Source organism: Gallus gallus, chromosome Z, assembly GCF_016699485.2.
Source record: "Gallus gallus isolate bGalGal1 chromosome Z, bGalGal1.mat.broiler.GRCg7b, whole genome shotgun sequence".
NCBI lineage: Eukaryota > Metazoa > Chordata > Aves > Galliformes > Phasianidae > Gallus > Gallus gallus.
The window spans coordinates 42,416,368-42,438,475 of record NC_052572.1 but is presented as its reverse complement, the minus strand read 5'-3'; the positions used below and the strand labels follow the sequence as shown (position 1 = coordinate 42,438,475).

General features: G+C 38.3%; 1 protein-coding gene across 5 annotated transcripts in view; it reads left to right on the top strand.

The window, feature by feature from the left end:
* Positions 1-22,108, top strand: part of PTCH1 (patched 1) — a 65,746-nt gene that overhangs the window by 7,478 nt on the left and 36,160 nt on the right. For all 5 annotated transcript variants that reach the window (NM_204960.3, XM_040655421.2, XM_040655422.2 and 2 more), the window contains 8 exons: positions 15,214-15,403; positions 16,627-16,696; positions 16,809-16,900; positions 18,334-18,532; positions 19,131-19,252; positions 20,514-20,661; positions 21,440-21,571; positions 21,870-22,025. In NM_204960.3, coding sequence (NP_990291.3) covers positions 15,214-15,403; positions 16,627-16,696; positions 16,809-16,900; positions 18,334-18,532; positions 19,131-19,252; positions 20,514-20,661; positions 21,440-21,571; positions 21,870-22,025 — 1,109 coding nt within the window. The remainder of the gene's footprint in view (positions 1-15,213; positions 15,404-16,626; positions 16,697-16,808; positions 16,901-18,333; positions 18,533-19,130; positions 19,253-20,513; positions 20,662-21,439; positions 21,572-21,869; positions 22,026-22,108) is intronic.

Here is a 22,108-nt window from a genome sequence, read left to right as displayed (position 1 = left end):
GAATGTAGATAAGCAATAGAGCAGGCTCAGACATATGGGTGACTGCTGCTCTAGCTGTGGTGCATTGCAGAGTTACTGTACAACAGACTAGTTGATTTGAAAAGGACCTACAGAGATCAAGCCCAACTGCTTGAACTCTTCAGGGCCAGTGAGAAGTTAAGGTGTATTTTTGAAGACGTTGTCCAAATACTACTTGAACACTGATGAGCCTGTTCTACTATTTGACTATGCTCACAGTAGGCAGCTTTTTCTCAAAGCTCATCTAAACCTCCCTTGAAGTATTGGTATGGGTGAATGGCTTGCTGATCTACTACTGTGTTCCATTACCTGCTGAATAGACTGTCATTGTTGTTTGTTTGTTTGTTTGTTGTTTTCGTTTTTTTTTCTTTTGTGGAGAGCAGACCTTTTTTTACTGTTCTTCAGCAGATACTGGGTTCAGGTAGTGAAGTGAAAAAGCTATGAGTGCTCAAACTTGCTTTCAACAGAGAATGCATTAAGGGAAAATCCATCACCTCACCCCGACTCCCATCTGTTTTCATGGGTTTTTTTTTTGTGTGTGTGTGTGTGGTTTTTTTGTTATTGTTTGTTTGTTTGTTTGTTTAATGTGAGAAGAGGTGATCAGAGCCCTGTTATTAAATATTTATGTACTCCCCACAAGGTAGTAATGTTACGTAGCATATGCACATAATGGTTCTTGACCATGCAACAATTGTAAAGGTAGTAAAAAAGTATAATAGTGGATGTTTCAGTTATACATAACTGCTAGGAGACTCCAAAGCATGACAGCTTCCAGATGTATGAAACGAACAATCCCTTTGTTTAGATTACACACCACAGCTGATGTCTAGATTAGTGCTGGCTGGACAAAGCTATGGGAGATTTGTCTGGTTTCCACAATACCGTGTTTATATTTCATTTGTATTTCTCCTTCAAAGCTGACCTCCCTGTGACCTGCTGGAGCTGTGTCCACTAGAATGGTAGTTTTAATGTGCCTGCAACTGCTTTTCTTTTGGTGCCTAACAGAATGTGTTCTCATTTTGACACTTGGACATTTATACCCCTTTTCTTATTTCACTCATACAGTGAAATACACACTTCAACCTATGATCATCCAAGTAAAACTGCGCTTGTAAAGTTTTCTGCCCTGTGGCTTGCTTGCTAAAATATTTTGATTGGTTGAAATAGTGTTTTGATTATAGACGTCATGGGGCAGTCCCTTGTCAGGCATTTCTCTTGTCTTAAAAGTTCGGTGTTTCAGTCTCTGCACAGTGTTACTTCTCTCTACATGTGATGGTATGGACATACATGGTTCTCGCTACTCTTTTTGGAGTTCAACAGGAGCAGGAGTACAGTACAGTACTGAAAAGTTAGTTCTTTGTGTCTATCATGCACTTAGTTATATTTTTCCCAGTCACCCTCACTTATCTTCAGTATGCCTTTTGCTTCCCTTCATATCTCTGACATACGTCTTGTACAATGCAGAAGTTTGTATTCTGCTTGTACTTGTTAATAATTCTACTTGGAAAAACCTGAAGAAACCAGTAAAACTCTTTCATGGCTAAATGGTTCTTCTATAGTAAGAAGTATCAGGGTTCAGAAGGATAAAGGTACAAAACTTTCACTAGTACCTAGAGAGTCTGTGTGTGTTTCTGCTGTTGATTTACTGGAGTAGCAGATTCCTGAGGTGGTGCCACACCACAAAAAACTCAGCACTTTGGAGCATGATTTCTGCATTGATAAGCATAGTGGCCACTTTATTTTAGTGCATTTGAATCAAGATCTGCTTGTTATTACAATGTTATATTACAGCATGCTAAATAAGACTGATCAGTAGTGGGTGCAAATAAGCTATGCAGCATAGCTTATTTTTATCTAGCAGTGTTGAGTTGGAATAATCGTGGTCCATTTTTCACTGCACTAAAAGTACATGGAGTGGAATTGTAAGACATAACTTTGATTTCAGAATTTAAAAATATTTTTTAATTTTTCTTTTCAGGATAAACTTAGATCCTTTTTCTTTGATAGGAAAGTTTAATATCCATAAAAACAATGTTCTTGCTGTTATTTTTCTCTGTTATTTCATTCAGCATCTCCTCAGTTGCTACAAACATCCAGAATTTGGCAGACAAATGTTTTCTGATGTAAAAAGTCCTTCATAGAAACTGCTGACTGTATATACATTTTGACGTACAGAGAATTTTAATTTTGGCTTTTTGAATGAATATCTTGGCTTTAACTTCTGCTTGGTTTTGTGAAAACTTACTTATTACAGTCCTTGAGCAAAATATATAAGAGGTAAGGGAATGAGCAGTACCATAACCTGACTTTTTCTGCAAAGGTGCTGCTCCTTTAGAGAATTGTGCTGAATTTAATTTCAGCTTTAAATGTACAAGTAATCATTGTATATTTAAAGCATGTGTGTAGAGCTTATGAGCAAGAGAAAGCTAGTATTTTAAGGTATGCATGCAGTGTTATACGTGCATGTACCTGAAGCTGGAACTCAGCCCTTAAACTGTAATAGAGTTTTCATTTACTAATAGTAAGATAAATTAAAAGAAACAACCTTCTCTTGTTTACCTGTCTGATGCATTTCTGCTTTTCAGTCAGTTAAGTGCAACAAACTAGAAATGAGCAGTGTTAAGTCAAGTTGTATGATTTTTTTCACCCCCCTTAAATCATTGCTTAAGGGCTTCTGGCCCCTAGCTCAGGAATCCTGCCCAAAAATGCCAGATGTATTACACAGTCAAGGATTGCAATGTAAATAGTGTTCTGTGCCATGAGAGCAGGGTGGTCCTCCTCCTAGTGTAAAAAAAAAAAGAAAAAAAAAAAAGAGAGAGAGAGAGAAAAGGAAAAAAAAAAGTGTTTTTGACTGCACAGCCAGTATTTTGGAGCTGGAAGAGTGCTGATAAATTAGTGATTTGGATTGGCAGATAATATAACAACTAGAACTGAGATACTAGAAAGCAAGATGTGGCTTGGCTGAGGCTGCTTAATTTAGTCAAACAGACATGTAGTTAGTAAAATATTAAAGTAAAGGCCACTACTGACAGGCAGAACTCTTAGCGTGTTGTGAAGAGTGGTCTTTCACGTGTGGAAGGAATGTGGACAAAGAATGGGAAGTAGGAAAGGCAGAGACATAGGGTTCTTCTTGACCTTGTGCTGTGTAATGGAGAGACTGGGTATGTTGCTGCACCTTTTGAGTATAAACATTGTGGAACTGTTCTTATTTTTATTTAAATGGCCTTTGCTCTGTATTGACAGAGTGCTTATCTCCTTTGAATGCAGTAGTGGACATCAGAGGTTAATTTCAATATTTTCCCATTTTTTTAAACATGAATACATCATTTCATAACACTTAAAATATAGTTGAAAGAAGATTCCCCACAGCTGACCTGAAAGGAAATTGCTGAGGGTGATTCGGTAATCAGATTTACGTTTGGGTAATCTGACAAATCTGTCAGGAGCTGTAGCTCCCTTGGGTATGTGCAGAGAGGAAGGGGGCTATAGGACCTTATTTTTATGTGATAAATTGTATTTAAATAGCTACAGGAATGTAGTCCCAGTACAGATCACAGTGTAATCTGTTCAGTAAGATACCCAGAACTAAAATAAGGCCTTAGGAGCTCATTTAAACCTATCACTTCCCACTGATGGAATGGTAACATAAAACAACTTCTACCCATTGCAACTTCATTTTTCTTTGTAAGTTACTTTTCTGTAATGGTAAGAAATCCTACAGATACTTTAAAGCAAATGCTTTCTTGTACTAGTTTTCCTGTAGAGCGTTTCTTAAGTATCTTGTTTGCTTCTCCACATGGGCCTGATTCTGATTTCATTTACACCAGCCTTATTCTGCTGTTTTCTCAGAGAGGAGTTGTGCCTTATGCTTAGAGAAGAAGCCTTAACTTTTTAGACGATGATTCTATTTAAATGGTAGATAAAAGAAAATACAATATTCTAGTGCAAATTATTAAGACCAAGAAACAAAACTAAAACATGTTTAATATGACTTCCAACTGTAAATAAAAGCTAGCAACTTGAGAGAATTGTGATTAGGAGTAAACATCCATTAACTGCTCTTCCAGAGATTTGGGGAAATAGGATGACCTTTTTATTCCTTTTTCTTTCTCTCTCTCTCTCCCTCTCTCTCTCTCTTTTTTTTTTTTTTTTTTAAATAGGCTACAGTTTCACATGGCTTGCAATAGAAATCTTTCTCCCTTTTTGTTTCCCACACCAATTGATTTATCATTTTGCTTGCAAGCAGACTTAGAATGTTAGGGCAGGAACACACTCACTTTTTTCTCGTAACTTTTTTGTTGCGGACCGAAACCAGTTGACTTGAATAAATTTTTCTGTGGTCTGAATGAGGCCAGCAACGTGGAAAAATCTTGCCATTCAGAGCCGTCTGAATGTACATTTCAGCCACACAGTAAGCTGTATTGGTAGGCAGTGGACTGCTAAATACAACCATTTTTCGCAGCAGAGAGTTAGACAGGTGATTAGCATAATTAGCACAGAGTAGGCTATACATATGGTAATGTTAAGTGTGTAAATGCCAGCTGCGGTGTAAAATTTATGTCAGGGGTCGACAGGGCTGTGCGAAAGTATTGTGTTACAGCTGCAGGTCAAAGCCTCCATTGCTTTACCCCCTTTTCTCTTGTTGGTGAATGCACTAAACAGAAGAGAAAGACAGACAGAAATATAACAGATAAGGCTTTGATTGAACAGCCTGGTTCTGTGCAAGAGGGGCTGCTCCTTAAAAAAAAAAAAAAAAAAAAAAAAAAAACCTACACACACATGCAAAACAAAAGTGCCCCTCTTTCACTACAGATTTTATTTTGCATCATGCAGGCTACAAATGTGTTGCTGTCTTTGAGCAATGTCATTATGATGGGGGGAGGGGAACCGTTTTGGGGGAGGTAAAAAGCTGGTAATTATTCTTTAAGGATCAAATACAAACAAAAAACTTTAATTCTGCTTCTCTTTTCTGCATTCCATTGCACATTTTCTTTTTCTTTTTCCCTTTTTCTTTTTCCCTTTTTCTTTTTCCCTTTTTCTTTTTCCCTTTTTCTTTTTCCCTTTTTTCTTTTTCCCTTTTTCTTTTTCCCTTTTTCTTTTTCCCTTTTTCTTTTTCCCTTTTTCTTTTTCCCTTTTTCTTTTATGTCTCTGTTATATACTGCACTTTGGAGGCTAGGAATTAAATAGTCCTGAAGGTGACAGCCTTATTTGTAATAAAATCTCAACAGTGCAACAATCTTCAAGCTGCATGACTGGTTTTAGAGTAAGTGCCAGCAGTTCCTCTGTGGTTTTGTGTGTGGGTTGCTACACTTATTCCCCAGGTTCTTCCCACCTCCTAAACCACTAAATTTTTTTTAAATTAAAAATGACTAGTGCAGTTTTTGTGTTTTAAAGGCAGTGATGAAGTGTACACATCTGATGAGGAAATTTGTAAATCTCTTTGTTGTTGTAAAATCTTCATTCATATATTTCAGATCTGCAATTTTTTTCTTTTGTATTTTTTGTAGTTGTCTATAAGAAGTGGTGGTGTTGACAGAATATAGTTCACACCACACTGACCTTGTGATGAAACTTCCTCACAGCCGCAGGGGGTCCTTATGAATCAACCCCTAATCCAGCTAATCCTGATCGCAACAAAATCATGAAAGTGGCTCCCAGTGATGTGTGTTTCCCTGCACAGATGCAGAGAGCAAGAGCGGTGCTGGAAATAAATCAGTCCGGCGTGATGTTCCTGTGAGGCTGGGGGAGCCTGTGTGTGAAGCTAGGGGCGTCCATTGTGCTCGACCCCTTGCGGCCTCAAGTGGAAGCCAGTGAAAGGGGGGCTTGGCGCTGGCCCTGCAGGGCCAGAGTAGCGTGTGGTGCCCAGGGGTGATGTCAGCCCTGCAGAAGGTGGGAGGAGAGAGCTGGGGTTAATGTTATGCAACACACTGAATGCACTGGTGAAGAGCAAATGCTGTGAGCACTGGCATTGTCTCTGGGCGGGTATTGGAGGATCTTGACTCAGTGCATAGAATTCAGGCTCATGAAATCTCCTATATTTTGTCTGTATTCTCTGTGAATACAGTGGGGGCATTTCTACTCCTTTTTCTGGAGATTCAAACAATTTTGCTTCTAACAGGAGAATACAACATTTTTGTAAAGTGAAATGCCTGATAATGAAGTAGAATTGTCTGAATGATCAGACTGTCCAGAAGTAAAAAAAAAGACATCATTTTGTGGGATGTTTGTTCATTTCTTTAACTTTCTTTCTCACTCTCCTCTGTTTTAAAATGAATTTGGCCATATGGTCACACTCTCAGTGTATCTGACAGGAATCTCTGATTGCATCCTGCACAAATCAAATGTGCACATTACTCCTTGGTGTGAATAGTAAGCAAAGTATAAAAAATGGGCCTCCTGACAGATGCAGGACTGTCTTGGGAGCTGGTGGCCAGTAAGAAATATCAGGATTGGGGGAGCAATGACAGGCAGCAGGTTTGGTGCTTGGGGAGAGTGCTGACCTGACCTGATTGTGTCCAGCAGTGAGAGCAGTTCTGCTTCAGTGCAAAGCCATTCAGAAGAAAGCTGCTTAGGCGACAACAGATGGTACAGGATGCAGCTGGTAGGGAGTACTTGAAAGAAATTGTACCGTTTCATAACAAGTTCTTTTTTTTTTTTTTTTTTTTTGCTATCTCCTGAAGGCATTATTTAGGAAATAGTATTTTCAGAAAAGTTCTGGATGAACAGTTTCTCTTTACTGTTTGCTGTTCCTTTAAAAATTTTCATTAGAACTTTGTGCTACTCTGTGTACAGATGAAATTTGTGCTATCCCAGGAGTACAGATGAAAGAACTTTAAAATGCTGCTTTTAACCACACAGGAAAACAATTACATATTTGAGGAAAGGGCACTGAGAGGTTAAATGAAAAGTTGGGCCTAGAGGAAAGCTGACTGCTGTGGAGCAACGCAGCAAATCGTTTGTAATGTATTACCCAGCAGAAGCTTGTATCCAAGTTAAAGTAACTTAAGTCAGTTATTTTCAGCTGTTTTAAAATCCTTAGGTTTAGACCTTAAAGCCCCTTCTCAGGTGAACTGGAAAATTAGTCACTTTCAGTATGTGTGAGTATTTGGGCCTGTTGTTAAGCATGCACAAATGTTTGTTAACACTGAAAAGTAAAACTTCAGTTTTGCTCATCACAGGATGTAAACTGTTAAAGGATTGTGGACTATTAGAGTTGCTACAGTCTCTATTAGCTGCCTATCCCACCTATAAACTGTCTCCTTGATTTTTAGGGAGTAACAGAGTCTGGGGTCCCTTATTCCTCTGATACTTTACCCAGAAAATTCTATAGTTGGGCTTCTCCACCAAAACCTATGGCTCAGCTCTGACCCGAAGGAACCATGCCTTTGGAAGAAAGATCTGTTCACTCTCCATTCATTCTTCCATCTCTTTGTTGAGATGGTCAACAAGGATAGCAATTGTGACGGTGGTTTTCTATAATATGGACACCTGCCTGTTAGGAAGTGAACTGAGACCACCAACTCATTTCACATGAGCTAGCAGAACAGCTGTCAGATGGTAAACAACTTGTGGTCACTGTTGTTCCTGGCTTGATTAGAACCAGTGACCCAGAGGTGAGGAGCTTGTATCCTGTTACCAAGGATGTGTCACAACTCAGTGAGCAGCTACTGCATTTTGTATTTAACTGGAAAGTTTGAATTACGCGTACCAATTTTCTCTGTTTTGTATAGTCTTGTACATTTCAAAGCTTCTATTATCTTTTTTTTTCCAGATTGTACCATTGAACTTGTTCAGTTGTTTTTTTTTAATTGCATTTTGCAATGCCTCAACCCAGAGAGACACCAACGCACAAGTGCATCAAAACATAAATAACTTCTTCAGTGATCTATGTATTTTACCTAATCAGAAATAATGTATATATACATTCTGCCTATGGTTGATACAAGCGCAAACATGCAGAATAACCTTTATTTGATTTTTAGAAAGAAAACATTTTAGCCTCTAAAACAGCAGGAAAAGTTTCCCTATGGTCTGCAGCAGCTGTTGCTGGGCTGTCTTCCTGAATTTGCAGACAGCTTTGTGTCGTTGTCACTGCTCTGAACTTTGTCAAACTGGCTGAATGAAGAGCCATCTTTGATGTGTGTTTTTATTTTTGCTATTCATAGTCATGTCAGCAGTAATGAGATTTGTAACAGCAATGCTGGAATCGTCGCTATCATTTGTGAGAAGTAACTTATGACATCTTGGGAAGTAAAAAGCATCCTTTTGAAGAGCTTTTGGTTTTTGTAACTTTTTTTTTTTTTTTGCATTTGTAATTTTATTTGTAATATTTGTAATTTTAAAAAACCTTTTAAAAATATATATATATTAAGCTGAAATGATTGAGATAAACAATTTGCTTCTAGATTTTTCTAGAAGCCGCTGGTCCTTAAGGAGATTGAAGATGATAGAGTCTGTATATTGTGATATGCTGATGTCATTTTCTTGGATGTTAGCATGGGAGGGGAGAGAAAAATGTAGATTGTTACCTGGATGTTGGGAGAGGAAATGGGATAGTGCTGGCAGTCTTAACCTGGGCAGGCGTGATTGTTGCCATTCCATATGAGCAATATAAATGCAGGCATGAGTATTCAGCAGAGTAAAAGCACTGCAAGAAAACCTAGATACAGTGGGGTGTTTCTGACTGACCATAGTCCAGTGCCCAGCACAGGTCATGTTTAATTAATTGCAGGAAAAAGATCATCCTTTTTTGTTGAATTGTTGGAACAGTCCACTGAATGACCATGTAATCTCTTTAAGACACTGTCTTACCACTACATTCCAGCTTTTGCAAATGCATCGTTTCCCTTGAAGTTTTATGTTACATTATTAAAAAATGAGCCTAAAAAAAATAAGTGCAGGTAACCAAAAGTTTTTAAAATGCATTCCTATTAGGCTGACAAGATCCCTCATTAGGCTCATTAGAATTTTCAGTGAAAATGTTATGCATTTCCTCCAGTACCTCTGTACTTTGTCAGTAAATTCTGAATAAGTTGCCACCTTACCTACTTCTTCTGTTAGGAAAAATGAGGATGCTAAGTAGTACTGTCTGTGTGCAGAAAAACTGTATTCTACAACTGACAAGGAACATGATGAGCAAGCAGCATGCACAGCCTCCTTTAAGACAACAGGAAGCTTTAAATCAAAAGGCTGTTAGTTTTCTGTGCCCAATAAGAGGTAGGGTAGTCTTCGTATCTGCCAGAGAGCTCAACTCTCCATTTATTTATTCAATCCTGTGTGATTTTTCTTAGGTACTATGTTCTATTACATGACAAGTACAAGTATTTCTATCCTGGTAAATGTTTAGGACAGGGAGCTGAAGCTGTGGTGGTCTGGCTCTTTTGCCTTCCATTGTAATGGTATGAAACTTCTTCTAAACTGCAGTTTTTGAGCAACATACCATTACACATGTAATAGAAATCACATATGGGTACAGCAGAAAGGGAGACTTGGTGAGGAAGAAGAGTAGAAGGAAGTCCGCAACAGCAGTCAGGCCGGAGAGAGATCTTGTTCTGGTGGCAGGAGTGAGTGTGCTGGTGGTGTGTGGTGGCTGCTGGAGTCCCTCAGGCAGTGATCTCATGACTCACGTAAACAATCCTGGAAAAATGTATTTAAGTGTAATCACTCTTTGGAAGTCTTTAGAAGGTGAAGTCTCAGAAAATTCTGTACCATTCATGCAGCTCAGACTTGCCACAGAAAAACTTAGTTCCCTAGACCAGTAGTATTTCTGGAAATATTGACTTTAGTTTCTCAAAGTCTTGTCACTCCACAGTGTCAGGCAAACATTTTTATCCCAATTGTTGGTTCTCAGGAATGTTCTTTTTTTAGAGGGAACTTGCTCTCTGCTAAGGTAGTTGCTGTATATTCACGTACAAGGTATCTGTTGAATGGTTAATAACAGGTTGTGTATGCATCTGAAAAAATAAACAGAAAACCCTCAGGCTATACATTGCTGATCAGGAACCTGAAATGGAACATTGTATTGTGTTCCAAAAAGAAGTATTTCATACCTTTTGAATGAACAGACAATTAATTATCATGCAGTGATTTTTAGCTATCATATATTGCCTCATTTAGGATCAGTCTTTTAGTGCAGCAGAAGTCAGATATGCTCTTGAAAGTGCATTATGCAGTATGAAAGGAACTGCAGTTCGCAGCAGCAAATCACACGTTACAAGCATGTTAAGATAATACAAATATACCAAAATACCGTTTTGAATGCTGGTCATGGGAAATACATACGTAAGACAGCAACATTCATAGTAGAAATGAGTACATCAGCTGGAAGACTCAATGACTTCAAAATTGTCAGTGAAAGTCCTATCAGAAGCTTTAATAAAAACAAATGTTTTCACTCTTGTGTCATTTAAGGGTGCATCAGTATTGTGCAAGTGTGCACTAGAGGGAAGCAGTTTTGGTTTTATGGTTGCTTCTCACTTAAGATGCACCAGAACATTTTAATGTGATGACTGAGACACAGGGACTGTGACCCAAGAGCTTGGTAATGGGATATGGAGCCTTTCGCATACAGGTCATAGGTTCAGCTCTGCCTCAAGTTAAGGATGACTAAAACTTGTTACCACCTAACAGCTGCTCATTGCTCTCGGGAAGGAGAGATTGTGGTTCTCCCAGCATGCTGATTGTTAGTGCTCTCTTGATGCCCTTGGGAAGGACAAAACATTCTGTAACTTCACCAGCTTCTGATTGAGTCTTTGGGAAGTTCAAGAAAAGCAGCAGCATGTTCAGTGGTAGAGGAGGCTGACAGACTGGGGGATATTGGTATGGGGACAAGTGGAGATGCTCTCCTCTTCTGTGGAAAAGCTGCTCAGGAAAGAAGCAATGCTCATCAACAAAGGTGCTGGCAAGAAAGATGTCTTCTAGCTTTCACACGCATGTTTAAGCATTAGAAACTAATATATTAACTGAGATATGGTTCCAGGACACTGATGTGTCTTGATAATTTTTTCTTCTTTTTAAAATTTTCTGGATAGCTAAATTTTGCAGAAAACATGGTATCATTTCGAGTAGACAGATACCTAAAATCTGTTGATGCCGCTTGAAGGACAGTGTAAAAACTACTGCCTTGTATTACCATTGGCCATGAGACAATGTGCAGATCTGTTATTTAAATCAGTGTTACAGCTTGCAGGGATTTGTGCCACCAGCTTGGCTGACTGGGCACTAAATCCGATAATAAAGGACTCAAGTGCTATCAGGTGATTTCTTATATATCAGAAAAGGAGGATGAAGTATGAGTTTTGTCACCAAGATGTTAAAGGGAAATAGTTCTGTCTTTGATAGTAAATAAGATCAGAAATACTGTTATTCCATGTCACGTATACAACAGAACTCCATTGCATTTCTAGTACTGTTGTCACCAAATATAAGAAAATTGAGCCCATGAAGGAAAACCACAAAATACCACCATTTTATTCATTGATTTTATTTTCCATTACATCATTTGTCCTATAATGTTTTTTCACATTACCGTGTCTTTGGCAGTCAGAATTTTCCTCTGCAAGTTTACAGTTTCTTTGTATATGACTGTTAAATTATGTAAAATATCTGTGTTTGTCCATGGAGTTATCTTTGCTCTATTTGACAGAGTAAATGAACATTGTGGACCTGTCAAATAATAAAATGGTGTAATGACTTAAGAAAAATGCAGAAAGGACCTACTGTTGAGTTCTGGAATATGTGCCCATGTTCCTAGATGGTTCTGCTATTCCTGTTTTGAATGAAAAAGGGGGAAAAACAGCTTCTGTTCTGTTGGCTGACTTGTGTGATGCAGTTCTGATTGGATAAATCTGCCTTGTTCTGTGAAGTTAATGTGGTTTGACAGGACCTTGATTAGGAAGCAAACGTTTCTGTTGATAGTAAACAGTTGGTCACTTTCAGCAGAGATAGGAATGTCGGCCTTTGTCTTGCATGACACATGATTTGTTGTTTCAAGTCCCAACTAAATTGAAAAGTAAAGCGCAAGCAGAATGGGAGAGAAGATAGTACTAGAAGTACATGTTTATGATAGAGTCCACAGTCCTCATAAAATTGGGTCTTTATTGTCTTTACATTCCTCTTTACAAAGAGGAAGGAAGGTATTTTGTCTTCTGAAGTTCTTGCTGTGTGAAGAGCTGCAAAAGAAGCTCTGGTTCCGTGACGCACAGGTTAGGGTAACTGTGGTTCTCTACTCACTGTCCATGTTAATGTAAGAAAGAGCAAATTTTATTAGCGTATCATAAGAGTGCTGGATGGGGGAGAAAGACAGCAGCGATCATGAATGTTAGGCTGTTGAGTGAAAGTGCTGGGATTATATAAAAATCCACCCCACAAAGAAGGTATGACAAATATGATACAAGGGTGTGCAAACTAACTTTCAGTCTCTGGTTACTGTTTGATATGAACGTTTATTTGAAACTGTATTTAGTTGTGATTACTCTGCTTATACACCGTAAAAACATCTGAGGCAAAATCTTAGCTGTTTCTAGTGTTTTATTAGTGCTACAATTAAACAACTTTTTGTTATCATGCATATGCAGCGGTAAAAGGGATGTTAGGAAGTTATAAAGGGAACATAGGTGAGGAAGCTGTACTTTCATTTATATGTTTTCTTACTGCAAGCTGACCATTGTTACTTGATGTGAAGGAGATAATGCCACAAATGAAAGACTGAGAAAATGGAGTGTGTTGTGGAAGTATTTCTTCAAAGAATTCATGATCTAGAAATTAAGTGATGCCTCACGCGAAAATGATGATATGATTTAGTTGTTGATGGTCTGATTCTGACAGATTTAACCATGCCTAGTTTCTTTCCTGGTGGTCCACTTAGCCTTAGCGATTATGTATGTGTGGGTTGAGGGCCCGCTTATTTTAAGAAGTATGCTCCTGGCTTGTTCGGACTTGAGAGTGTCATCTCCCACGCTGCCAGCTAGTTACAGATCAGTATATGTCCTAGGAAGACACAGATGTGCATGTCTAATTTCTCTTCACACTATTGTAGAACTCAACTTCAGCAGTAAATCAGATAATCAGTGCCGAGGTGACTGAGACAGAAAAAAATGTAACAAAGCAAGTCTGTAGCTTGGACTTAACAGATGAAAACAAGGTGTTTATGGTATTTTAGTTCTCCTTATCTGAATGTGGTCTTGATTCAGCTAGTAAGCTGAATTAATTGTCCCCCCCCCCCTTCCCCTTCCATGCACTTGTGAGGTAGACTATATAGGAGGTTATATAGAGTATACAAACTCTAGCTGAATTCTGATCTCTGAGTGGGAAGATTATTTTCCATTCTTATGCAATATTTCTGGCAAGAAAAATTGAATATGGCTCCCTCTAGAGCCTGTCTACTTTGCAGTTTCCCACTGCCTTTTCCTTTCCTTTTTTAAAACCATGTTTTGATATGAAGCACACTGTTCAGCTTGTTTGGATTTATAAAACAGTCACTGTGTATTCATTGTATCCTGCATCACAGAATATTATGCAGGTGCAGAACTACTGGGGCAGATACACTATAGATGGTCCTTTCTGCTACATTCAAAGCTAATTTTCTTAATGTTAACATGATATTTTTTATTTTTTATTTGGAAGATGTAGAACTGATCACCTACTCTTTCCCTCCTCACTTTTTTAACTGAAGAGAAACATTCCGCTTCTGACTGTCAGATTATTTAGGAGAAGGGTATAAATTAAAGCCATTTATCTTGACATGCACTACTGGAGCAGTCTGTTCATACAGGTATAAGTAATTGTGAGAAAGAAGCATTCAATCTAGTCCAGAAGAGTTATAGAATCATAGTGTGGCTTAGGTTGGAGGGGATCTTAAAGATCATCTATTTCTGACCCCTTGCAGCGGGCAGGGCTGCTCCCCACCAGCTCAGGCTGCCCAGGGCCCCATCAAGCCTGGCCTTGAATGCCTCCAGGGGTGAGGCATCCACAGCTTCTCTGGGCAGCCTGTGCCAGAGCAAAGAATTTCTTCCTAACATCTAAGCTGAATTTCCCCTCTTGTAGTTAAAAGCCATTCCCCCTTTTTCTGTCAGTCTCAGATCCATCTTAAAAGTTGCACCCCCTCCTGCTTGTAGGCTCCTGTCAAGTACTGGAAGGCCACAATGAGGTCTCCATGGGGCCTTCTTCAACCTGAACAAGCCCAATCCCTCAACCTTTCTTCACAGGAGAGGTGCTCCAGCCCACTGATAACCTTCATGAAGCCTCCTCTGGATCCACTCCAACAGCTCCACATCTCTCCTGTACTAGGGGCCCCAGAGCTGGACACAGTACTCCAGATGGGGCCTCAGGAAGTGCAGAGCAGAGGGGGGTAATCCCCTCCCTCTTCCTGCTGACTACCCCTCTTTTGATGCAGCCCAGGATACTGTTAGCCTTCTGGGCTGTAAGTGCACATTGCCTGCTCTTGTCCAGTTCTTTGTCCACCAGGATCCCCAGGTCTTTCTCCTCTGGACTGCTCCGAGGGAGTTCTTCTTCCAGTCTCTACTCACATCTGGAATTGCCTTGACCCAGCTGCAACACCTAGCACTTGGCCTTGTTGAACTTCATTAGATTCTCATGTACCCACTTTTTGAGCCTGTCCAGGACCCTCTGGTTGGCTTTCCTCTCTTATATTGTTTGTTTGTTTCATATTTACAAAAGATTTTGTTTGATGCTTTGGTTAACACATCAATATTATAGTACAGTGGAAGTTTTAATAAGGGGTATGATTTTTGCAGTATTACTAAAGTAAACTTCTTACTAGTTTTAGTTACTCTGTGATCTTTTTGAGGTAGATTAGTCCATGCATGTACCATAACTTTTCTGACTGGAGGATGCTTATTGTGGTTATATAGTCAACAAAGTACAGTTGGAAAAAGTACCCTAGTGAGATAGCAAAGGAATAAACCAGAGAAGGAATGCTCACCTGCATCCAAAGATTTAGGCTCGTGATGAAAAGCTCCACAAAGGAGTGATCTACAGAAAGAGATTCTTCCTCACTGTTAGTCAGCCCTTAAATGGGGTCTAGGAATTGCTTTCACGTGTGCTCCCATGGCTGACCAGTTCTTACCTCAGGTGATCAGTCAGTGGTTCAGGCTGTGACTTAACAGTTCCCATACAGTGGTCACCACAAATAAGTGAATTTTGGCTAATACAAAATTGTTGGTATTTTTGCATCAGTTGGTGGACGAGTGAGTCGGGAGTTAAACTACACACGGCAGAAGATTGGAGAAGAGGCCATGTTTAACCCCCAGCTCATGATTCAGACTCCACAGGAAGATGGAACTAATGTACTCACAACAGAAGCACTCCGGCAGCACCTTGACTCTGCACTTCAGGCCAGCAGAGTACATGTTTATATGTACAACAGGTAAGCAGATAAGCAAAAGTTTTCTTTGTGATATGTAACTACTGAAAATTGGACTCATGTTTTCCTCCACGTATTTTTAAGTGATTAGAACTTTTGAGCCTTTATTTTTAGGACTTTCTGATTTTTCTGCCACTGGTAAGTAGTTTTGGAAGAGGTTCTGAAAGTGTACCCCTGTGAACAGTTGTACAATGTTCAGCAGTTGTCTTCCTTAAGAAGTGATGTCTGTGCTCCCAGTGTAAAGTCTTACTGATGGTATTTTTAATATTGAAAAGCTTTCTGTGTTAGAGATGCATTCATTCACTGACACACCATCTTGAATCACATAATGACTCTAAACGCTAGTACAATTTACTGTCATTCCAGTAGTTTGTATATAAAGGGAGATGAAAATCTGTGAGAAATGTCAGCAGATGGAATAACAGTTATTCAGTAACACAGGTAGTCATAGTAGAGAGTGGCTCTCTCCAACCCCTTCAGAGTGTCTGTGTGCACATACTGAAGACTGGGAACTGTGTGGTATCCAACAACAACAAATGCTAAAACTGCACCCTACGAGGGTGGACAACTGAAGTGTCTCCTTGTAAAGTGGTTCTTCCAGGGTTACTGCTTATGTGATGATGTGCCTAGGGATGCTGTCTGAGGGATGAAACCCAGTATCTTTCAGGATATCTTTTCAGTATATCCAGCTGATGCCTTAGTCAGCTTGTGCTCAGGCTCTAATTAGCTTTTACCTGGCTCCTGCTTTGTGTTAAAGTGCCAGAAGGCATGTCAGTAGAATTTGTAATACAGCTGAAAAATGCAGGGAGAAAGCCTGATGGCTTCTTTCCCTCCTGCATGTGTGAGTCAGTTTAGGAATATTCTAGTCTTCTGAGCCTCAAGATGACTTGTCTTTTGGTTGCATCACTGAATGACAGTGAAGTCACAAGCGGTCTCTTTTATATAGTCGAATTTCTGTCCTTTTTAATCACGTCAGCCAGTCTGCTCACCCAAAAGCAGCTCTATTTACAAAGAGTTTAGAACAACCGAAACAGAAATATCTATTCTATAACTACAAGAAGAGCTTTTCATGTGAGGCGTGGTATATCTATGTTGAATAAAATTTGCCTTCCTCAGTGGTTTGAAGCCAATAAGTCAGTATAAGTTGTAATTTTGAATGTACACTACATTTAAAAGATAACTTTTCAGTTATTGTGGAAGAAAAATATTTGTTCTTCTTATTACAGACAATGGAAGTTGGAACATTTATGTTATAAATCAGGAGAACTCATCACAGAAGCAGGCTATATGGACCAGGTATGCATAGCAGGCATTTACTTGTAAGCTTTTTCTATAATCATAATTCAGCTTATGCTGATTAGATTATATTCTAGTCTAACTGTATATTTACCACTTCTCATTTTGACAGATTATAGAATATCTTTATCCTTGCTTAATTATCACTCCTTTGGACTGCTTCTGGGAGGGAGCAAAGCTACAGTCTGGAACTGCCTATCTATTGTAAGCATGCATTTATTTACCTTTCTAGTCTGACTAATTTTAATTCTATTACTATGTATGATTTTGGGTTGCATTCTGACTGTTCATTGAAATTCTGGTTTAACAGAAAAATAAAATTACAGTGTCTCTACTGAAAATATGCATTGACTTTTTTTTTAATTGAACAAATGTATTTTTGTTTCTGTAAGATGATTTGAGGGATTAATTTGATTTCTGTATTGTTTTTCTCACTCTGCTAGCATGGAGAAGAAGCTCTAAGTTCTCAATCTAAACTTCAAGGGCTTTATGCTTTCTTTGGAAATAAACTTGTCTCTTTTTTTTCTTAATTTACAAATAACATTGATTAATCGGAAATTTTATTTCTAAGAAAATTTCTGGGGTTAAGACTCAGATCTTCCTAAGGAAAAAAAGAATCCTTTGCTTATGAGATCATTAAAGAAACTATATATAGTATCTTTTATGGGTGGTATATCGCAATTTATAAGTGTGATATTATATGCCCTGAATCCTTCAAACAGTTAATTGTTGAATATGTGCAGGCATTTTCTGTTAATTATGCAAGAGTTAGTCTTTGAGTTATTGTTTCTGTTCTGGTTTGCCTGTCTCTGTAAAAGCAATTTGCAATGGCTATCACATAACCTTTACTGTACATTTCTAGATGGAAAATGTACAGGGTTTGTGTTTTCTGGTTGGGAGAATCAGAATAATAACTTAAGCCTGGTTAAGCAGATACAGTGTGGTTTGAACCACAGAATAAGGCAGCCAAAATCCATTCTAGTCTGTCAACATCACAAATTCAGAAGTGGGGGGTGGGACATGTGACAGCGATAGTAATGGCAGCCATGTTAGCAGGAGAGCTTGCTAGTCGATAGTCAAGCTGTCAGGGCATTTGAAGGAGCATAGTAATGTTACAGATAAACAAAGATCAGCTGTATTGATTGATTACATCTGCAAGATGATTATTCGGGTAGCAAGAAGTAATCTGATACTATGAGAAAGGCTTTCTTTCTTCAGCCCCCTCTTATCCTTCTCCACTCCCCCTGATTCTGTGAAGCAGTAGCTGGCTGCTTTTTTATTATTTAGGTGCTTGATAATTTATTTTCTTTTGCTTGTAAATAGAAGTACTTTTAACTTTTGAATGTATTGTATTTTATGCAATAACTTTGTAAAACCTGAATATTCTTTTTTTAAATGACAGCAAGGCTACAAGAAAAGTACATAAACAAATATAATTAAAATATGCCTTATTTTGTATGAGATGACCTTATCAACAAAGGTAATAACTTAGAAAACAAACATACTTTAAAAAAACAAAACAAAACAAAACAACACCCTCAATTATTTGTGCAAATATGAATTTTAAAAGTATGTTTCTTTTGGTACTGCTTTTATCTTCCTTTATTTTAACCATTTCTCTCTGATTTATTTTGCAGAGGGAAGCCTCCTTTGCAGTGGATCAACTTTGACCCCTTAGAATTCTTGGAAGAGTTAAAGAAAATAAACTACCAAGTGGAGAGCTGGGAAGAAATGCTGAATAAAGCAGAGGTTGGTCATGGTTATATGGATCGACCTTGCCTGAATCCTGCTGATCCTGATTGCCCAATCACAGCTCCCAATAAAAATTCTACCAAGGTAAGTTTTCTTGAGCTTGTTTGTATCTTTTACTGGGGAGGCTGGAGGCCGGGAGGGGAGAAGAAGCAGTATGTAGGTCTAATTGTTGACTGATGTTACCTGCTGCTGAAACAGTCGCTAACTTTCTGTCATTCTGTGATACAGTAGTTAACAGTAGTTAATCCCCCATATTTAGAGTCAGAGTACAGTTAGCAGCTGGCCAACAAGCATGGCAAAGTGGCAGTGTAGCATTTTGAAAGACTTAATTCCTCAGATAGAGATAGCCACTGCTGAAACGCATCTGCTCTGTATGCTCACACTGGACAGCAAAGGCTTCCTTTCTTCAGGTAGGGCCAATTTTGTTTACTTTGTGAATAATTTGAATTAATAGTCCCCAGTTTTATACATCTGTCTTTCAGTCAGGCTTTGGAAAAGTTACTGTTTGTTCAATTAATACCTGACTGATTTGTCCACTTGAGTTGCTGAGCATAATTTCTCTTTTTGGACCTCTTACACAATCCTTAATATCAGTTATTTTATTGCACGGAATGTTGATTTATGGTACAGGTTTGTCTGAAGTTATGCAACTGATTAATTTCTTCCTTATAACTTTTTCTAGCCTCTTGATGTAGCCCTTGTTTTGAGTGGTGGATGCTATGGACTGTCAAGAAAATACATGCATTGGCAGGAAGAGTTAATTATAGGTGGTACAGTCAAGAACAGTTCTGGTAAACTTGTCAGGTAAAGAAACAAATGGTTAAAGAACATTTTAAAGTTTTTCCCTGTTGGGATTTGGTTTTCAGGGCACTTGTGTATTTATCCTTCATGTGTATTATGAACCCTTTTAGGAGGGCATGCATGCCTCAAGTAAACAGAATTTAAAACAGTGATTAGATAATTGTTTAATTGACATCACTGCTTCCTGCTTTTAACCTCAGAATGATAATGTATGTTTCTCAGGAAAAGGTTTTTGTTTTCTGGCAGCTTTGTTGTTTGGCATGCCTGTATAAAATACTGAACAGTGTTTGAAACACCAAACAACTCTGAGCATTTTTTGAAATACTGTCAAAGGAAAAAGAGGGGAAATACACAGGTAAAGTACTAAGCTTTTTGTTTAGAATCAGTGTGGAGAAAAGTATATTCTTTATATTATTACATCTTGAATATATTTTTGTCTGATAAAATACTTTTTTAGTCTCTTTAAAGAAGTCAAGGAAGTCAGGACTTCAGTGGGGGAAAAACCTGTGAGAGAGAACTGTTCTGAAAAATATAGGACTTAGTAAGCTAAATGAAGCACAATTATCACATATTTAATAGAGATGTTTTTTACTGGAAGTCTTAGTATGCATTATGAACTTTTTTTTACATTTCCACTAAACAGTGAAGAGTTATTTATTGCAGTAAATCTTTCACCAATTAAGCCAAAGAATACGCTTTTAGTGAAAAATAAGGTAGCTTCTTAAGCTTTCTAAATTGTTGGGTACATTTGCATGTTGTGGAAAGTCACCATGGTTAATTGTTGCCATTGTGTACTCCTCCCAGTTTGCCAGATACCAGGAGTTAAATACGGCATTTCTCTTGAATGGTTAAAGAAGGCCAAGGTTTTCAAATGACAAATTACCAATGGCATTTACAAGACCTTACAGAAATAACTATTGTTGTGTCATCTTCATAGTAATATGTCATCTGTTAATCATGATCCTTATAATTGATCTGTAGGGTTACATTCTTTGCTCCCCAAAGTGATCCTATCAAAAATAATGACAAAATAAACTTCAGTGAAACTAAGTTTAACATCAGTACTTAAAAGATCCATACAGTTGCACCAGATACATAGTTAGAATAATTATACTCTATTCAATTTTAATATCAATATGTGCTCTATAAAATCAAGAGCTCCTACATGCTATTAGGCTCTCATTTGGGGTTTCATGCCATGAGAATAATTTACTAAAAATATTTATTTTATGCCTGTTCCTCCTCTTATTTCTCTCTGTTACAGTGCCCAGGCTTTGCAAACCATGTTTCAGTTAATGACTCCTAAGCAAATGTATGAGCACTTCAAGGGATATGAATATGTTTCACATATCAACTGGAATGAGGATAAAGCAGCAGCAATTCTGGAAGCCTGGCAGAGGATGTATGTCGAGGTAAAACCGAAAATAACGTAGATACCGTAGTATAAAATGTTGCTGAGATCCACTGTCCCTTGTTATGGCTTTTTACAGTATTCCTTCAAAGAAGATGCTTAACTAAAACTGAGTTATTGCCTCCCAGTTTTGAAGTTGGTTTAGTCTCTTTTTTAATTGAGAAGCTGCTTGGTTATTCATATATGTGAAGCCCAGGAGGCTTTACTGTTTGGTGTTTTGAACATTTCTGCTTTGCTGAGAGTAAGAAGGGACTGAAGAGCTACTTGGGATTTAAAAGCAATTGGTTAGCATGATAACTCTAAAGGTATCTGGAAAATATTAGCTAGCCATCAATTGCTCTCCCAGCAACAGTCTGGGTGGGGAGACCACGTGACGGTGTCCCAAACTGTGACCTCTTCTGTGCTGTTTCTGACCTCTGTGAAATGGCCATGCAGTGGAGGAAAGAGGAGCGTTCTGAAGAGCGTGCTGGCCTTGGATTAAAGGCAAGACTTATTCAACAGCAAAGTTATGGAAAGAGAATACCTTACACTGAAATTGAAATCTGTGAATACAGTAGACTTTCCTAAAGCATGCAGATTCTTATTTGATAAACAGTAGCATTCAGGAAGTAGTTATGGAACATACTTCGTCTAGAACCAGTGAAATCTCTTGTAAGGTATATGCTATAATAGGAACATAAAGGCAAAAACAGTTTCAGGTATTTGCTTTAGAAAATTTTGTTTGTTTGTTTGTTTGTTTAATTTACACGCAACTGCTTTTTTTATTTTTCTTTTCCTAGGTTGTTCATCAAAGTGTTGCACAAAACTCTACTCAGAAGGTGCTTTCCTTTACTACAACTACCCTGGACGACATCCTAAAGTCATTTTCTGATGTCAGTGTTATCAGAGTAGCTAGTGGCTACTTACTAATGGTAATTAAAAAAATTATATTTATTTATTTGTTTCTAGAATTAGAGCATGGCTTAAATATCTGTTTCATTCTTAACAGTTGATAGTCCAGAGCAATTTTTTCATACTTAAAAAAAACTTGCCATTTGTAAAGTTTTGTCAGTTTGGTGTCAAATATCTAATGTGTCTATTCTGTTTAAAAATGCTTGTGAAGATGTGTATGTGGAAGAGAGGGATTTCACTTTTAAAAATGATCCATTCTAATACTTCGCTTTCTTTTTTTTCTTCCCCTTTTCCCCTCACCCTGACCCTTCCTTTCAGCTTGCCTACGCCTGTTTAACAATGCTGAGGTGGGATTGTGCCAAGTCTCAAGGTGCCGTGGGGCTGGCAGGAGTCTTGTTGGTTGCACTGTCAGTGGCTGCAGGCTTGGGTCTGTGCTCACTGATTGGAATTTCCTTTAATGCTGCCACAACTCAGGTATTTAGGAGCCAAAAGTCTGATTGCTATTACTCTGTTAGTGAATTAGCATGTAAGAGACTTCAGGGAAAATAAATGGCCAA